At 44.8% G+C, this 17,618-nt stretch overlaps 1 protein-coding gene across 5 annotated transcripts in view; it reads right to left on the reverse strand.

Annotated features, from left to right (window-relative positions):
* Positions 1–1,457: 1,457 nt before the first annotated feature.
* The window catches only part of LOC148137464 (Fc receptor-like protein 5), a 108,701-nt gene continuing 92,540 nt past the window's right edge, over positions 1,458–17,618 (reverse strand). For all 5 annotated transcript variants that reach the window (XM_087982327.1, XM_087982331.1, XM_087982329.1 and 2 more), the window contains 3 exons: positions 8,069–8,096; positions 2,534–2,574; positions 1,458–2,435 (listed from right to left, as the gene is read on the reverse strand). In XM_087982327.1, coding sequence (XP_087838453.1) covers positions 2,396–2,435; positions 2,534–2,574; positions 8,069–8,096 — 109 coding nt within the window. In that variant the 3' untranslated portion in view covers positions 1,458–2,395. The remainder of the gene's footprint in view (positions 2,436–2,533; positions 2,575–8,068; positions 8,097–17,618) is intronic.

Raw genomic sequence — 17,618 nt, forward strand, 5'->3', positions numbered from 1 at the left:
GCGGGCCCAGCAGCAATACTTACATTTCTCGCCAAATCAACTATGGCAGGATGACTTTTTAAAATTATACCTATGATTGAATTTTCCTGGGTACTTTGGGAACTTTCCAAATGGATTCTCCCACTGCCCCATGTGTTTGGAATGAGCATGAATGACTGCATGGGTTCTGATCCTGAAAGTCAACGATCAGAGCATGCAAACTGGATCCCAATATCAGGAGAAAACAACATTGACAGAACCCACGGAGCAGACTGTGTAATCGAGTGATTTTGATATTTGAGGAGAATTGAGTCACTCTTTAGGACAGTGAAAGTGAGCAAAGACAGTGCTTCCATTCATCCCTTCAACACTGACTTCATGCATAATATTTGTGACCAGTCATGCAAATTGAGACAAGGGACATTAGTCTAGATTATAAACAAGTGTTACTTATCTATCAAAGTAACAAAGATTCTATCTCTTCAAACGATGAATAGCCCAGTGATACTTGCTGCCAGGGTGACCAACTCCTTAAATAAATAAGAGACACTTGGATCATATGGAGGAGTGCTGCTGAGACTAAAGCAAACTGAGGCTGGGAACTTTGTGCATCTTTATCAGTCATGGCATAGATTATAAGAGCAGGTAGGTTATGTTGGGGCTGTATGGAACTTTGGTTTGGCTAAAGTTCAAGTATTCTGCAGTTTTAATTGCCGCTCGATTGGAAGGATGTGATTACACTGGAGGAAGTTCATAGGGTATTGCCTGGGATGGAGCAGTTTAACTATGAAGAAAGTCTTGATAAGTTCAGGTTTTTTTCTTTGGAGCAGAGATGGTTGAGGAATTCGTGATAGAGGTTTCTGAGGGTCATGAACTGGGAGGAACAGCTGTTCCTCTTTGTTGAAGGGGCAATAACAAAGGAATATAATTTTAAAGTGAAACGCAGGAGGTTTGGAGGGGAACTGAGGAAAAACATTTTCACATTGACTGGGGTCTGGAATGCACTGCCAGGAAGGATAGTTACGTTGGTAAACCTCAACCTCTAAAAAGAACTTGGATCAGCACTTGAAGTATCGTAAGATTAATGGCTATGGGCTTAGTGCAGAAAAGTCAGACTTGAAACAGTGTACCTTTGGTGGTACAGGCGTGGGCTGAAGGGCCTCTTCTGTATTGTGCGTTTAATTTAAGCTCCTTCCCAGTGTGTCAAGCTGTAGTATTTGAAATGGTACACTTTTTATCCTATGTTCATTGAAAGTAGATATTTTGTCAACACTAGGAGAAAGTGAGCACTGCAGATGCTGGAGCTCAGAGTTGAGAGTGTAGTGCTGAAAAAGCACAGCAGGTCAGGCAGCATCCAAGGAGCAGGAGAATTGATGTTTCGGGCATAAGCCCTACATCAGGAATTAGGGCTTATGCCTGAAACGTCGATTCTCCTGCTCCTTGGATGCTGCCTGACCTGCTGTGCTTTTCCAGCACTACACTCTCAACATTTAGTCAACACTAGAAATGATGTAAAATATTCCCTATTCCCATACAAATGGTTGCTTATGTGTTCAATAGTTCAAACAGATTTATTTATGGAACCTGAATTTGTATGTTAATTTTGACCCCATAACTTCACCTATGAACTAGACTGCACCTTGACTCCCAGGTACTGTTCAATATGAAACAGATCTGCTGACATTTCCATGTAAAACTAACTAGCGTTGATTTATAGCTCATACATGTGCTGGTAACCTGCACAATGCAGGTTCTATATTTAAAGGGACATTGCCAACACAATTTGAAGGACTTTTGACTTGAGAGCCAAACAGAAGCAAATAGTAAAGGAAAATGCACTTGATCAAAGTTGATCAAAGGCTCTTGAAGATTCAAAAAATATAATGTTGCGAAGGTGTGACTAGCTGGTGATGTTTACAATTGGAAAACTTGGGCTGAGTGGAATAATTGTCAAAAGACTCTCAAGGTTTCGCCCAGGCATGATGGGAACAGTGAGCCTCCCTGAAGGAGCTGGGAGTGACTGTGTGATATTTCCTGTAATGTGGCGTGTCTGCCTAAAGTGCAGAATATTGGGAAAATTAGGCATATTCCCATTTTGTTAGTTAATACAAAAGTACCTTTACTTTCATATTTGCTGCCTGTTAATTAAGGCTAGATCATGTTAATTTTAGTTTATTTAATACAGAACAAATCTTAAAGTGTGGAATCATATTCTTCGTTCTTCTCATTCATCACTGGGATATTCACTTTTTAAGAAAAGCTATTAGTCTCTACAGAGATCAGAGCAAAGATGATTTGCATGTACCACTTCCCTCAGGAAAATAAACACTTAAATACACAACATTCTAAAGAGCATCACTTTGCTTGGTACTGGAAGTCTTGTTGAGAAGGAACACTGAGAACTTGCAAATGTTCTTCACCACTGCATAGGTGCTGGCACAGGTATTTCGTTGACCCTGAAATAAATGGTAGAGTTTATCAGCTATGTTGTAAATCAGACAACATCAAAACCAAACATAATAAGCTTCCCCCCACTGAGATATTTGTAACTTACATCATCCCTCCCCGACGGTGTCTGTAGGTGAAGGACAACAGCTAAATAAAATAAAAGAAAATAATTATTTTTTCAAACAGTCGAATCAATTTCCTATTGTATTAAAGATGCCTATTTTTAATACTTATTCACTTTTTCAGGAAAATGTTTACTAAACCATTATATAAATGGGAGATCATCTCTGCTTCCCAAAGTAGGAATAGTATATTCTTAATAACCTTGTCTCTGATTGTACACTAGGTAGTGAACATATCTCTGGGGCAGTTCCTGACCTCTAGGAAATGCAAGGACAGCTCAAGGTGCCAATGGGATGGGATGTGCATTTTCGAGCTGTGATGTATCTTGGTATTCTTGGAGGAATGACAAATGCAACATTTTGCTAAGTTTTCAATCTATGGTTACAATTACTACTTTATATAATTTTCCGTGTGTCCATATCTTCTACAAATTTCTGACATTTGTCATCAATCTGTTCACACATGTTATTACTACAGCTCTGCAGTAGGCGGGACCTGAATCTGGGCCTTCTGGTTCTGAGATAAGGATACTACCCCTTTGCCCACCTCCAACACACTGCATCTACCTGGACACCCGGCGCTGGCCTATTACCTGCCCTCGACCTTTTCATTTCCAACTGCTGCCGGGACATTAACCGCCTCAACCTGTCTACCCCCCTCCCCCACTCCAACATCTCACCCTCACAACGCGCAGCCCTCCAATCCCTCTGCTCCAATCCCAACCTCACCATCAAGCCAGCAGATAAAGGGGGTGCAGTGGTAGTCTGGCGCACTGACCTCTACACAACTGAAGCCAGACGCCAACTCGAGGACACCTCTTCCTACTGCCTCCTCGACCATGACCCCACCCCCCATCACCAAACCATCATCTCCCAGACCATACAGAACCTCATCACCTCAGTAGATCGCCCACCCACAGCTTCCAACCTCATAGTCCGGGAACCCCGCACTGCCCGGTTCTACCTCCTTCCCAAGATCCACAAGCCTAACCACCCTGGCCGACCCATTGTCTCAGCATGCTCCTGCCCCACTGAACTCATCTCTACCTACCTCGACACTGTCCTATCCCCCCAGTCCAGGAACTCCCCACATACGTTCGAGACACCACCCACGCCCTCCACCTCCTCCAAGACTTCCGTTTCCCAGGCCCCCAACCCCTCATCTTTACCATGGATATCCAGTGCATCTACTCCTCCATCCGCCATGACCAGGGCCTACACGCCCTCCGTTGTTTCCTCTCCAGACCTCCCCAACAGTACCCTTCCACCGACACTCTCATTCGTTTGGCCAAACTGGTCCTCACCCTTAACAATTTCTCCTTTGAATCCTCCCACTTCCTCCAGACCAAAGGGGTAGCCATGGGCACACGTATGGGCCCCAGCTATGCCTGTCTCTTTGTTGGCTACGTAGAACAGTTGATCTTCCGTAATTACACCGGCACCACTCCCCACCTCTTCCTCCGCTACATTGATGACTGCATTGGCGCCACCTTGTGCTCCCGCGAGGAGGTTGAGCAATTCATCAACTTCACCAACACATTCCACCCCGACCTTAAATTTACCTGGACCATCTCTGACACCTCCCTCCCCTTCCTGAACCTCTCCATCTCCATTAATGATCACCGACTTGACACTGACATTTTTTACAAACCCACAGACTCCCACAGCGACCTGGATCACACCTCTTCCCACCCTACCTCTTGCAAAAATGCTATCCCGTATTCCCAATTCCTCCGCCTCCTCCTGGATATCCCAGGAGGACCAGTTCCACCACAGAACACACCAGATGGCCTCCTTCTTTAGAGACCGCAATTTCCCTTTCCACGTGGTTAAAGATGCCCTCCAACGCATTTCGTCCACAACCTGCACCTCCGCCCTCAGACCCCACCCCTCTAACCGTAACAAGGACAGAACGGCCCTGGTGCTCACCTTCCACCCTACAAACCTCCGCATAAACCAAATCATCCGCCGACATTTCTGGCACCTCCAAAAAGACCCCACCACCAGGGATATATTTCCCTCCCCACCCCTTTCCGCCTTCCGCAAAGACCGTTCCCTCCGTGACTACCTGGTCAGGTCCACGCCCCCCTACAACCCACCCTCCCATCCTGGCACCTTCCCCTGCCACTGCAGGAACTGTAAAAGCTGCGCCCACACGTCCTCCCTCACCTCTATTCAAGGCCCTAAATGAGCCTTCCACTCCATCAAAGTTTTACTTGCACATCCACTAATATCATTTATTGTATCTGTTGCTCCTGATGCGGTCTCCTCTACATTGGGGAGACTGGCGTTTCCTAGCAGAGTGCTTCAGGGAACATCTCCGGGACACCCGCACCAATCAACCACACCGCCCCGTGGCCCAACATTTCAACTCCCCCTCCCACTCTGCCGAGGACATGGAGGTCCTGGGACTCCTTCACTGCCACTCCCTCACCACCAGATGCCTGGAGGAAGAACGCCTCATCTTCCACCTCGGAACACTTCAACAGCTTCCTCATTTCCCCATCTCCCACCTCACCCTAGTTCCAAACTTCCAGCTCAGCACTGTCCCCATGAATTGTCCGGACTTGTCCTACCTGCCTATCTCCTTTTCCACCTATCCACTCCACCCTCTCCCCTGACCTATCACCTTCATCCCCTCCTCCACTCACCTATTGTACTCTATGCTACTTTCTCCCCACCCCCACCCTCCTCTCATTTATCTCTTCACCCTTCAGGCTCTCTACCTTTATTCCTGATGAAGGGCTTTTGCCCAAAACGTCGATTTTGCTGATCCTTGGATGCTGCCTGAACTGCTGTGCTCTTCCAGCACCATAATCCAAAATCTGGTTTCCAGCATCTGCAGTCATTGTTTTTACCTGTAGCTATATGAGTAAATCAGAGGCTAAGAAATCTGCAGTAACTCACAGTCTACTCAAAGCCTGTCTGTCACTTCTGGACATAAGTTAGGAATGTAATCAAATGCTCCTCACTTGCCTGGATTTGTGCAGCTCCAGTAAAGCTTAAGAAATTCGACACCATCCAGAATAAATCAGCCACATGATGTACACTGTATCTTCCAAATTAAACATTTAGTCCCTTTACCACTGATGCACAATGGTAATGCCTACAGCTGTACTGCGGCAACTCACTAATGCTCCTTTGACAGCACGTTCCAATATCATGATCGCTACCAGCTAGAAAGACAAAGGCAGCAGATACATATGGGAGCACCAGCACTGCATGTTTCCCTCTAAGACAGGCATTGATTGTCTCAGGACATTGCAAAGAACTTCTTAGCCAATGAATTATCACTCTATTCACAACTCTCTGCGTAAAGTACCTTCCTCTGACGTCCCCTCTATACCTTTCTCCTAATATCTTAAAACTATGACCCCCTCGTGCTAGTCAACCCTACCCTGGGGAAAAGCTTCTGGCTATTGACTCTATCTATGCCTCTCATTATCTTATATACCTCGACCAGGTTACCTCTCTTTCTCCTTTTCTCCAGAGAGTAAAGTCCGAGCTTGGTCAACCTCTCTCCATAAGGCAAGCCCTCCAGTCCAGGCAGCATCCTGGTAAACCTTCTTTGCATCCTCTCCAAAGCCTCTGTATCTTTCCTATAGAAGGGCGACCAGAACTGGACACAATATTCCAAGTGTGGTCTCAGCTGTAGCAAAACCTCGCAGCTCTTAAACTCGATCCCCCTGTTAATGAAAGCCAAAGCACCATATGCTTTCTTAACAACCCTATCCATTGGATGGCAACTTTGAGGGATCTATGCACTTGAACACCAAGATCCCTCTGTTCCTCCACACTGCCAAGAATCCTGTCTTTAATCCTATATTCAACATTCGAGTTTGACGTTCCAAAATGCATCACTTCGCATTTATCCAGGTTGAACTCCATCTGCCATTTCTCCGTCCAGCTCTGTATCCTGTCCATGTCGGGCTGCAGTCTGCAATAGCCCTTGATACTATCAACGGCACCTCTAACCTTTGTGTCATCTGCAAATTTACTAACCCACCCCTCAACCTCCTTATCCAAGTCATTTATAAAAACTACAAAGAGCAGAGGCCCACGAACAGACCCTGCAGGACCCCACTCAACACCGACATCCAGGCAGAATACTTTCCATCTATAAACACTCTCTGCCTTCTGTCAGCCAACCAATTCTGAATCCAGTCAGCCAAATCTCCCTGTATCCCATACCTCCTGACTTTATGAATGAGCCTACCATGGGGAACCTTATCAAATGCCTTACTGAAGTCCATATACACCACATCCACTGCTAGACCTTTGTCGACCTGTCTTGTCACCTCCTCAAAGAACTCAATAAGATTTGTGAGGCATGACCTGCCCCTCACAAAGCCATCTGACTGCCTTTAATCACGCTATACCTTTCCAAATAGTCATAAATCCTATTCCTCAGAATTCTTTCCAGAACCTTGCTGACCACAGACGTAAGACTGACTGGTCTGTAATTGCCAGGGATTGCCAGGAAACGAGTAACAACATTCGCCTCCTTCCAATCCTCCGGTATGACTCCCGTGGAGAGTGAGGAAGTAAAGATCTTCACCAGCAGCTTAGCAACCTCCTTTCTCGCTTCCAGGAGCAACCGAGGATAAATCTGGTCTGACCCTGAGGACTTATCAATCTTAACGTTTGCCAAAATTTCCAGCACATCAACTTCATCAATCTTGATCTGTTCAAGCCTGTACCTCAGCTCCTCAAAGTTCTTAATCACAACAAGGTCCCTTTCCTTGGTGAAAACCAAAGCAAAAAACTCATTTCGAGTTTCCCCTATCTGCTCAGACTCCATGCATAAGTTCCCAATGCATATCCCTGATCGGCCCTACCTGCTCCTTGATTGTTCTCTTATTCCTCACGTATGTGTAAAATGCCTTTGGGTTCTCCCTAATCCTTCCTGCCAAGCCTTTTCCGTGCCCCCTCCTGGTTCTCCTCAGTCCATTTCTGAGCTCCTTTCTAGCAAGGCTGTAATCCTCTAAAGCTATGCTAGATCCTTGCTTCCCCCACCTTATGTAAGCTACCTTCTTCCTTTTGACGAGAAGCTCCTCTGTTCTTATCATCCAAGGCTCCTTAATCTTACCCCTTCTTGCCTGTCTCAGAGGAACAAATTTGTGCATCACTCGCAACAACTGCTCCTTAAACAGTGTCCCCATATCTGGTGTGTGCTTTCTGTGGAACAATTGCTCTCAATCTGTACTTTCCAACTCTTGTCTAATCGCGTCATAATTTCCTTTTCCCCAATTAAAGATCTTCCCTTGGTAACTGCTCCTTTCCCTCTCCAAGGCTATGGTATATGTGAGATATTAAAATGCTGCCTCTCATATCTTACAGTACTGTTTACAAAATGGAGAATTTGGCCAGAGTGCTAAAACTGATTGTTTGATACTCGTTTCACTGTCAATTGTGGACATTACTAGAAGCAAATTTGTTGTAATATGTTTAGGGGTTTAGTGTGTGTGTGTGTTGGTGTAAATGAGATAATAAGACAATTCAACACTTCATGTCCTTACCTCATTTTTCCACTGGTCTTGAAGTTTGCTAATGGTATAATCAGAAAACAGGTTTACTTTATGCACAAACATGTTTTATGTAAATACAAGGATCAACAATTTTTAACTTAACAATGACCTAAAGGAAATACTCAGTTTGGGCCAGTCAAAAAACATTGCAGTCATTACTGTGCTGTAACATTATAAGATGCTTTGATTTGGAATGGTAAAGATTTGGGAACATGTACCAATCTGTGTAAAGATAGCATGTTAAGCATTATGGCAAATAACACAATTTATTTTCATTTAATTTGATTTATTATTGTCTCATGTACCCAGGCATAGTGAAAAGTTTTGTTTTGTGTGCAGTACAGGCCGATCACACCATAGTAAGGTCAAGGTGAGAGAACAGAACACGGAATACAAAGTTACGGCTGCACAGAAGGTGCACAAAAAACAAGATCAACATTCGATTTGAAATCGGAGAGGTTATTTAGAAGTTGGGGAAGAAACTGTTCTTGAACCTTGTGTACGTGTATTTTAAGATGTTGGGTCTTCTCTCTGACGGAAGAGGCTGGAAGAGATTATTACCAGGGTGGGAGGGGTCTTTGATGCTGGATACCTTTCTGAGGCAGTGAGAAGTGTAAATAGAATCAATGGATAGAAGGTTGGTTTGTGTGATGGACTGGGCTATTTTCACAACTCTCTGTAGTTACAGTCCAGCGCAGAGTAGTTGTCCATAAGACTCTCACCTAGTTTTAAAAGTGCAACATAGAAAGCATTCTATCTGAATGCATCAGGGTTTGGTATGGCTAAAGTCTTTATAGATATGCTGAGTTTCCTTAGTCTCCTGAGGGAGAAGAGACGTTGTTGTGCCTTTGTGACCATCACATTAACGTGGGTAGTGCAGGTCATCGATCATTGTCACTTTCAGGAGCTTGATGCCCTCAACCGTCCCCACTTCAGCTCCATTGATTTAGATAGGGGCGTGATTAGATTAGATTTAGATAACCTACGTGTGGAAACAGGATCTTCGGCCCAACAAGTCCAACCAACCCTCCGAAGAGCAATCCATCCAGATCCATTTCCCTACATTTACCCCTTCACCTAACACTGCGGGCAATTTAGCATGGCCAACTCACCTAGCCTGCACATTTGTGGACTATGGGAGGAAACCGGAGCACCCAGAAAAAACCCACGCAGACACAGGGAGTGTGTGCAAACTCCACACAGACAGTTGCCTGAAGTGGGAATGCAGGGACACCTGCAAGAAATATTAAATTAAAGAGGAAAACTGACATTTATATCATCTGAGAGGAGACTGCAAATTCTTTAGCAAGTGACCTATGATATATGTATTGCTGTGGAAAATACATTAATTAATGATGGTTGATAGTTACTTGCCAAGCTTTCCTAAAATATTGAACTTGACAGGTGAAGACATTGCCCTAATAAATAAATGTTGTCACCTGTTTTATTGAATCCGGACCCAGTTTATTCATTGACATCGATTCTCGTACATATAAATGTGCCTTTGATTGACAATTCTAAATTTGTTGTTAGTGTAACTATTCCCATAATTGGGATTATCTAGCAAATGCTGTCCAATTGCAGAATCACATCTAATGCTGGACATTGAGTGAGTTTTTAAAAGCAACTACAGTCAGCACCTTATTGTTGTCAAGGGACATGCTGCTTCATAAGATCTGCCAATCTTTTGGGATGTACAGCCACATACCGCACCACAGTGATGATTAGACGCATATACCAAACAACTAATTTGTGTTATAGGAACAATGTGTTTTTGGTTTGATGGCAGCATCCCATTATTGATAAACAGCATTTGTGCTGCTACTTTAGAGTAACAACGTGAAACAGCTAGATTCACCTAGTGCTGAAATGTTGAGATAGTTTACTCTTCTAGGATAATGAGGTGGACTCGGCACTTTTCAGTCTTAAGAATAACTGTCTCAGGGCCTTTCATGAGGTTCTGTAATATAAGTGAGAAGTAAACTGATCAGCATAGCCAGTATCATGTAGGATGACTTTGATGCACCCTATTTTATGTATGAATCTGAGTGCAGAATTAAGCTATTAAGACAGGTAAAGAAATTCTTGCAGCCATGGGTGCAAGCCTTGTCGTAACTACAACCAGTTCTCTATAACAAGAACTGGCTAAATGAGCAGGTGATATGCTACAACCAATTTTGAGCCAGTTTTTGAGCCAATTGATACATGACGAATTCCTTTGCATTTGCAAAGGCAATTGGATTTGTATATCAATTGTAATGCAGTGTCCACGTGCTCATTTGATGTTGCTAACCCATTCACCAATGTGCCATTCAAGGAAGTTATAGGCCTCTGCACTGAAGCACAATATCATGGTGATCTATTCTCACCATCAGTGTGCGGATTAGTATTGACTGAACTCATGAACTTCGCAATTGGTACAGTTGAATTTGCTTTAAAAGACACTATGCTGTTCCATCCTTTGGACACCAACCAAGGTATGTATGAAAAACACTATGCCCAATACTCTTGGTGAGGCAGGCAAAGGGACACAGAATTTGGCTTGTGGTTCAACTTGATTTTATTAACAAAATATTTCTTTTTAAAAACTCAAAACTTGTGCAATATTTACTCTCTATTTAACTTACTCTCTCTATGCACGGACTTGAGCTGGGCCATTGGAATATTCTTCCTTTCCAATGTAGGGCTGGCTCTCTTCCACAAAGGTAGGACTTGCAGGTCAGAATGAATCTTCTCTTGGGTCTTCTTGGATTGCCGCAAAGTCTTCTGCCTGAATTTCCTGCTGTGAATCTTCCCTGAGAATCTTTGTTGAGTCTTCCATCGAGGCTTCACTATGTCTTCACTGAAGGGCTGGCTTCTAGGTGCATGTGTTTTAATCTCTTCTCACAGCAGATATCCCAGAATATTCTGTGGTCCTTGGCTAATGGAGTCATGAGTTGGGTTCAAATCCAATGGAGTCACAGCTTTCACTGTTGCCATGCTAGCAGATATAAAATGCATATCCTCATGCAGTCAAGATGCGGGAAAGTCAGATCAACCCTTCTTCAATACACAGCCCTCAGGCTGGTTGCTCCTGAACCTTTGTGACCATCTTGATATTGGTTTCCACTGTTCTTTACAGTTGATAGCTGCCGGGTCAACAAGTGTGGTGCTGGAAAAGCACAGTTGGTCAGGCAGCATCTGAAGAGCAAGAGAGTCGACATTTCAAGCATAAGCTCTTCATCAGGAATGTTGTTGGGGTGTGGGGGGCCCAACGAGGCTGAGAGATAAATAGGTGGTTGGCGCTGGGTGGAAGGTAGCCAGGAATGCGATAGATCGATGAAGGTAGGGGGTAATGGTGATTGATCGGAGTGGAAAGTGGAGCGGATAGGTGGGAAGGAAGATGGTAAGACAGTTCAAATGGGCTGGGCTGAGTTGGAGGGTTGGATCTGGAATATGGTGGGGGGAGGGGAGATGAGGAAACTGGTGAAATGGACATTGATGTCAAGTGGTCAGAAGATCCCAAGGCAGAAGATGAGGTGTTCTTCCTCCACTTGTCGAGTGGCTAGGATTTGTCAGCGGAGGAGGCCCAGGACTTACATGTCCTTGGTGGATTGGGAAGGAGAGTTTAAGTGATCAGCCACAAGGCAGTGGGGTTGTTTAGTGTGTGTGTCTCTGTGAAATGCTGATAGGGGTGGGAGGAAAATATATGTCTGGTGGTGGGGTCTTACTATAGGTGACAGAAATGGTGGAGGACAATGTGATGTATATGGAGGTTGGTGGGTTGGAAGGTGAGGGTGGGGGTCGGGGTGGGTGGGTGCGTGCTGTCCTTGTTGCGATTGGAGGAATGGGGTTCAAGGGTGGAGATGTTGGAAGTGGAGAAGATGTGCCACTCTGCTAAGGAAATGCAAGTCCTGGCCTTCTCCACCGCCAGATCCTATCCACCCAACGACTAGAGGAAGAACACCTCATCTTCCACCTTGGGACCCTCCAACCACATGGAATCAATGTTGATTTCACTAGTTTCCTCATCTCACCTCCCCCCACCTTATCCCAGATCCAATCTTCCAACTTTGCACTGCCCTCTTGAAGTGTCCTACTTATCCATCTTCCTTCCCAACTATCCGCTCCACCCTCCACTAATACCTATCACCATCACCACCCACCTTCATCCACTTATAGCATTCGTAGCCACCCACCCCCCAGCCCCACACCCCTCTCATTTATTTCCCTCTCCACATTCCTAATGAAGGGTTTATGTTCGAAACGTCGATTCTCCTGCTCCTCGGATGCTGCCTGACTGGCTGTGCTTTTCCAGCGCCACACTTTTTGACTATGATCTCTAGCATCTGCAGTCCTCACTTTCTCTTAGTTGATAGCTGTGGCTATTATTTAATGTAGTTTGGTTAATTTTCTGTAAGAGGATCAATTTAAAATGTCCAATGGGTGCTAGGACATAACCATGTATTCCCAAAAATAGTGTTGAAATAGGATCCCTTTTGAACCAGGTCTTGCAAAAATCTTTGTACAATCCATGAAAAATATGTCTTCAATGGAATAACACCAAACCTCCTATTCCTTGATTTTTCTAATATGTAGGTGTTACATCTGCTATCGTTGACTTCTCAGCTGTTATAAGCCGCCTCCCCCCACTGCCCCTCTCCTCCTCTAACCAAGTTAATAAGGTAAGGTTCATTCTAAACTTCCTCTATTGAATATAAGTTTGTTATTAATTTTATAGCAACTTGAACTAAGCTTTCTACTTTAGTACTGAGTGGGTGTTCAGATAAGTGGGGTATGGATGTTAGGGCAGTTGCTTGCTCCTCCTGCAGAATGTGGCAGGTGGGAGACATGGCACACGTCTCTGCTGGCTACATCTGCGGGAAGTGCACTCAACTCCAGCTCCTTGAAAACCGTGTTAGGGAATTGGAGCTAGAGCTGGATGAACTACAGATCATTTGGGAGGCTGATGGGGTAATTGAGAGGAGTTACTGGGAGTTGGTCACTCCAAAGGCTCAGGACAATGATAGATGGGTTACAGTTAGGGGGAGGAAAGGGGACAGAAAGACAGTGCAAAGATCCCCTGTGGACACTCCCCTCAGCAATAAGTATACCGTTTTGGATATTGCTGAGGGGGATGACCTACCAGAGGAAAGCCATAGTGGTCAGTTCTCTGGCACTGAGCCTGACACTGTGGCAAAGAAGGGAAGGTGGCAGAATAGAAAAGTACTCGTGGTAGGGGACTCGATAGTTAGGGGAATCGACATGAGATTTTGTGGTCAGGATTGGGATTCCAGGAAGATGTGTTGCCTCCCTAGTGCCAGGGTCCGGGACATCCCCGATCGGGTGTATAAGGTTCTAAAAGGGGAGGGCGAACAGCCAGAAATCATGTTGCATATTGGCACTAATGATATAGCCAGGAAAAGGATCAAGGATATAAAAAGTTATTTCAGGGAGTTAGGGTGGAAACTGCAGAGCAGGATGAACAGAGTAGTGTTCTCTAGTTTACTACCGGTGCCACGGGAAAGCGAGCGAGGAACAGGGAGCGGGTGCAGCTTAACACGTGGCTGCACAGCTGGTGAAGGAGGGAGGGCTTCAGATATGTAGATAATTGGGATGCCTTCTGGGGAAGGTGGGACCTGTACATGAAGGACGGGTTGCATCTGAACTGGAAGGGGACCAATGTCCTGGGTGGAAGGTTTGCTTGAGTAGTTCGAGAGGGTTTAAACTAGTATGGGAGGGGGTTGGGAACCTGAGCTGTATACCGGAGGTGAGAGTTGATGCAGATGAGGCAATAGCAAGAGGTAGATCAGCTAGTGGGAAGGATTTTCCTGGGAAGGAATCAAGGGATCAGTTAAAGTGTGTTTACTTTAACGCAAGGAGTATCAGGAATAAAAGTGATGAGCTTAGAGCATGGATCAGTACCTGGTGCTATGATGTTGTGGCCATAACAGAGACATGGGTTTCTCAGGGGCAGGAATGGTTGCTGGATGTTCCAGGGTTTAGAGCATTTAAAAAGAATAGGGAGAGGGGAAAAAGAGGAGGGGTTGTAGCACTACTAATCAGAGAGGGTATCGCAGCTACAGAAGCTCCCATTGTCGAGGAAGATCTGCCTACCGAGTCAGTATGGGTGGAAATTAGGAACAGCAAGGGAGCAGTCACCTCGTTAGGGATTTACTACAGGCCCCCCAATAGCAGCAGGGAGATGGAAGAAAGCATAGGTCGGCAGATTTTGGAAAAGTGTGGATGTAGTAGGGTTGTTGTAATGGGTGACTTTAACTTTCCCAATATTGATTGGAACCTCCTTCGAGCAGAAGATTTGAATGGAGTTGTTTTTGTAAGGTGTGTTCAGGAGGGTTTCCTAACTCAGTACGTTGACAGGCCGATGAGGAGAGAGGCCATTCTAGACTTGGTGTTCGGAAACGAGCCAGGGCAGGTATCAGATCTTGTGGTGGGAGAGCATTTTGGTGATAGTGACCACAACTGCCTCACCTTCTACATAGCTATGGAGAAGGAGAGGATTAGGCAAAATGGGAGATATTTAATTGGGGAAGAGGAAACTATGATGCGATTAGACATGAGTTAGGAAGCATGGACTGGAAGCAATTGTTCCATGGTAAAGGCACTATAGACATGTGGAGATTGTTTGTTGTTGTTGCGAGTGATGAATAAATATGTCCCTCTGAGACAGGTAAGAAGGGGTAAGATAAAGGAACCTTGGATGACAAGAGCGATGGAGCTTCTCGTCAAAAGGAAGAAGGCAGCTTACATAAGGTGGAGGAAGCAAGGGTCAAGCTCAGCTCTAAACAATTACAGACAGGTGAGGAAGGAGCTCAAAAATGGTCTGAGGAGAGCCAGGAGGGGGCACGAGAAAGGCTTGGCATAACGGATTAGGGAGAACACAAAGGCATTTTATACTTATGTGAGGAATAAGTGAATGGTCAAAGAAAGAGTAGGGCCGATCAGGGATAGCATAGGGAACTTGTGTGTGGAGTCTGAGGAGGTAGGGAAAGCCCTAAATGAGTTTTTTGCTTCTCTCTTTATGAAAGAAACGAACTTTGCAATGAATGAAACCTTTGAAGAGCAGGTGTGCATGCTGGAATGGACAGAGATAGAGGAAGCTGATGTGCTGAAAATTTTGTCAAACATTAAGATTGACAAGTTGCCAGGGCCGGACCAGATTTGTCCTCTGCTGCTTTGGGAAACGAGAAATGCAATTGCTTCGCCACTTGCGAAGATCTTTGCACCCTCGCTCTCCACTGGAGTCGTACTTGAGGACTGGAGAGAGGCAAATGTAATTCCTCTCTTCAAGAAAGGAAATAGGGAAATCCCCGGCAATTACAGACCAGCAAGTCTCACGTCTGTCGTCTGCAAGGTGTTAGAAAGGATTCTGAGGGATAGGATTTATGACCATCTGGAAGAGCATGGCTTGATTAAATGCAGTCAACACGGCTTTGTGAGGGGCAGGTCATGCCTCACAAACCTTATTGAGTTCTTTGAGGATGTGACTAGAAAAGTTGATGAGGGTCGAGCTATGGATGTAGTGTATATGGACTTCAGCAAGGCATTTGATAAGGTTCCCCATGGTAGGCTCATTCAGAAGGTCAGGAGGAATGGGATACAGGGGAGCTTAGCTGTCTGGATACAGAATTATCTAGCCAACAGAAGACAGCGAGTGGTAGTAGAAGGAAAATATTCTGCCTGGAAGTCAGTGTTGAGTGGTGTTCCACAGGGCTCTGTCCTTGGGCCTCTACTGTTTGTAATTTTTATTAATGACAGGATTGAAGGATGGGTCAGAAAGTTTGCAAGCAACATAAAGGTTGGAGGTGTCGTTGACAGTATAGAGGGCTGTTGTGGGCTGCAGCGGGACATTGACAGGATGCAGAGATGGGCTGAGAGGTGGCAGATGGAGTTCATCCTGGATAAATGCGAGGTGATGCATTTTGGAAGGTCGAATTTGAAACCTGAGTACAGGATTAAGGATAGGATTCTTGGCAGTGTGAAGGAACAGAGGGATCTTGGTTTGCAGGTACATAGATCCCTTAAAATGGCCACCCAAGTGGACAGGGTTGTTAAGAAAGCATATGGTGTTTTGGCTTTCATTAACAGGGGGATTGAGTTTAAGAGTCGTGAGATCTTGTTGCAGCTCTATAAAACTTTGGTTAGACCGCATTTGGAATATTGCGTCCAGTTCTGGTCGTCCTATTATAGGAAAGATGTGGATGTTTTGGAGAGGGTTCAGAGGAGGTTTACCAGGATGCTGCCTGGACTGGTGGGCTTACCTTATGAAGAGAGGTTGACTGAGCTCGGACTTTTTTCATTGGAGAAAAGGAGGAGGAGAGGGGACCTAATTGAGGTTTACAAGATAATGAGAGGCATAGATAGAGTCGATAACCAGAGACTATTTCCCAGGGCAGTAATGGCTAACACGAGGTGGATTCTTTACACAGAGAGTTGTGAGAGTATGGAATGCGTTGCCAGCAGCAGTTGTGGAAGCAAGGTCATTGGGGACATTTAAGAGACTGCTGGACATGCATATAGTCACAAAAATTTGAGGGTACATACATGAGGATCAATGGTCGGCACAACATCGTGGGCTGAAGGGCCTGTTCTGTGCTGTACTGTTCTATGTTCTATAATGGATGCTTTAGCATTTGATCAAACTGAAAATCAAAAGCTCAAAACAGTAAGCTGTCTAGGGATATTCAGCTAAAAGCCCATAATATTTTATGTAACCACTGTTTAGCACATATGAAATTTAGTCATGTCAACTTCTTATGTATTTTTTTAATTTGGTCTGCACTTCAGATTCAACAGCTATTCAGGGTTTTTTCTAATTTAATTTGCAGTGAATTATTTACTTTATGCAGGTAAAGCTAATTTATGTGGTTGGTCGGTAGATTGAAGTGTGTGTCACAGGAGTCGTCCATATCTTACTTCACGGGTCAACGTTAACCAATTCTCTCCTCAGGTTTCATGTTGTCTTTCATGTTGTCGTTGTGGGTGGGAAGTGTATCAGCCTTACTGTGGTAACTGCTGCAACTCACAGCCTCACGTCCATATGATGGAGAAAGCTAATCTCTAACCATCTTTCAGTGTGAAACAAAAACTACATTGATGTAGAAGTGATTTTGCCTTAGAATTAGTGAAAACACCTTGCCACAGCTGTAAAGTTCTTGATGAAGATCTTATGCTCTCCTGTTCCTCGGATGCTGCCTGACTGCTGTGCTTTTTTACAGCTGTAAAGTTCCTCACCTAACCCTTTGGGTTCAGAAAGTACTGTAGATGACCCATTGCATTTGACCCGACCTCCAATCATGCGTTGTGCAGTCATAGGAATGGATGTCCAAGATCATTAGAGTGGGGCTAACCAATCATGATCCATCTCCACAGTCATCAGGTACCTCATGGTGGCTTAGTGTTACCACTACTGCTTCACAGCTCCAGAGATGTGCATTCAATTCCAGCCACAAGCAACTGTGTGGAGTTTGCACATTCTCCTCATGTCTGTGTGGTTTCCTTCATAGAACATAGAACATAGAACAATACAGCACAGAACAGG

Source organism: Chiloscyllium plagiosum, unplaced genomic scaffold, assembly GCF_037043375.1.
Source record: "Chiloscyllium plagiosum isolate Xiang-an unplaced genomic scaffold, Cpla_swu_hap1 HiC_scaffold_43, whole genome shotgun sequence".
NCBI lineage: Eukaryota > Metazoa > Chordata > Chondrichthyes > Orectolobiformes > Hemiscylliidae > Chiloscyllium > Chiloscyllium plagiosum.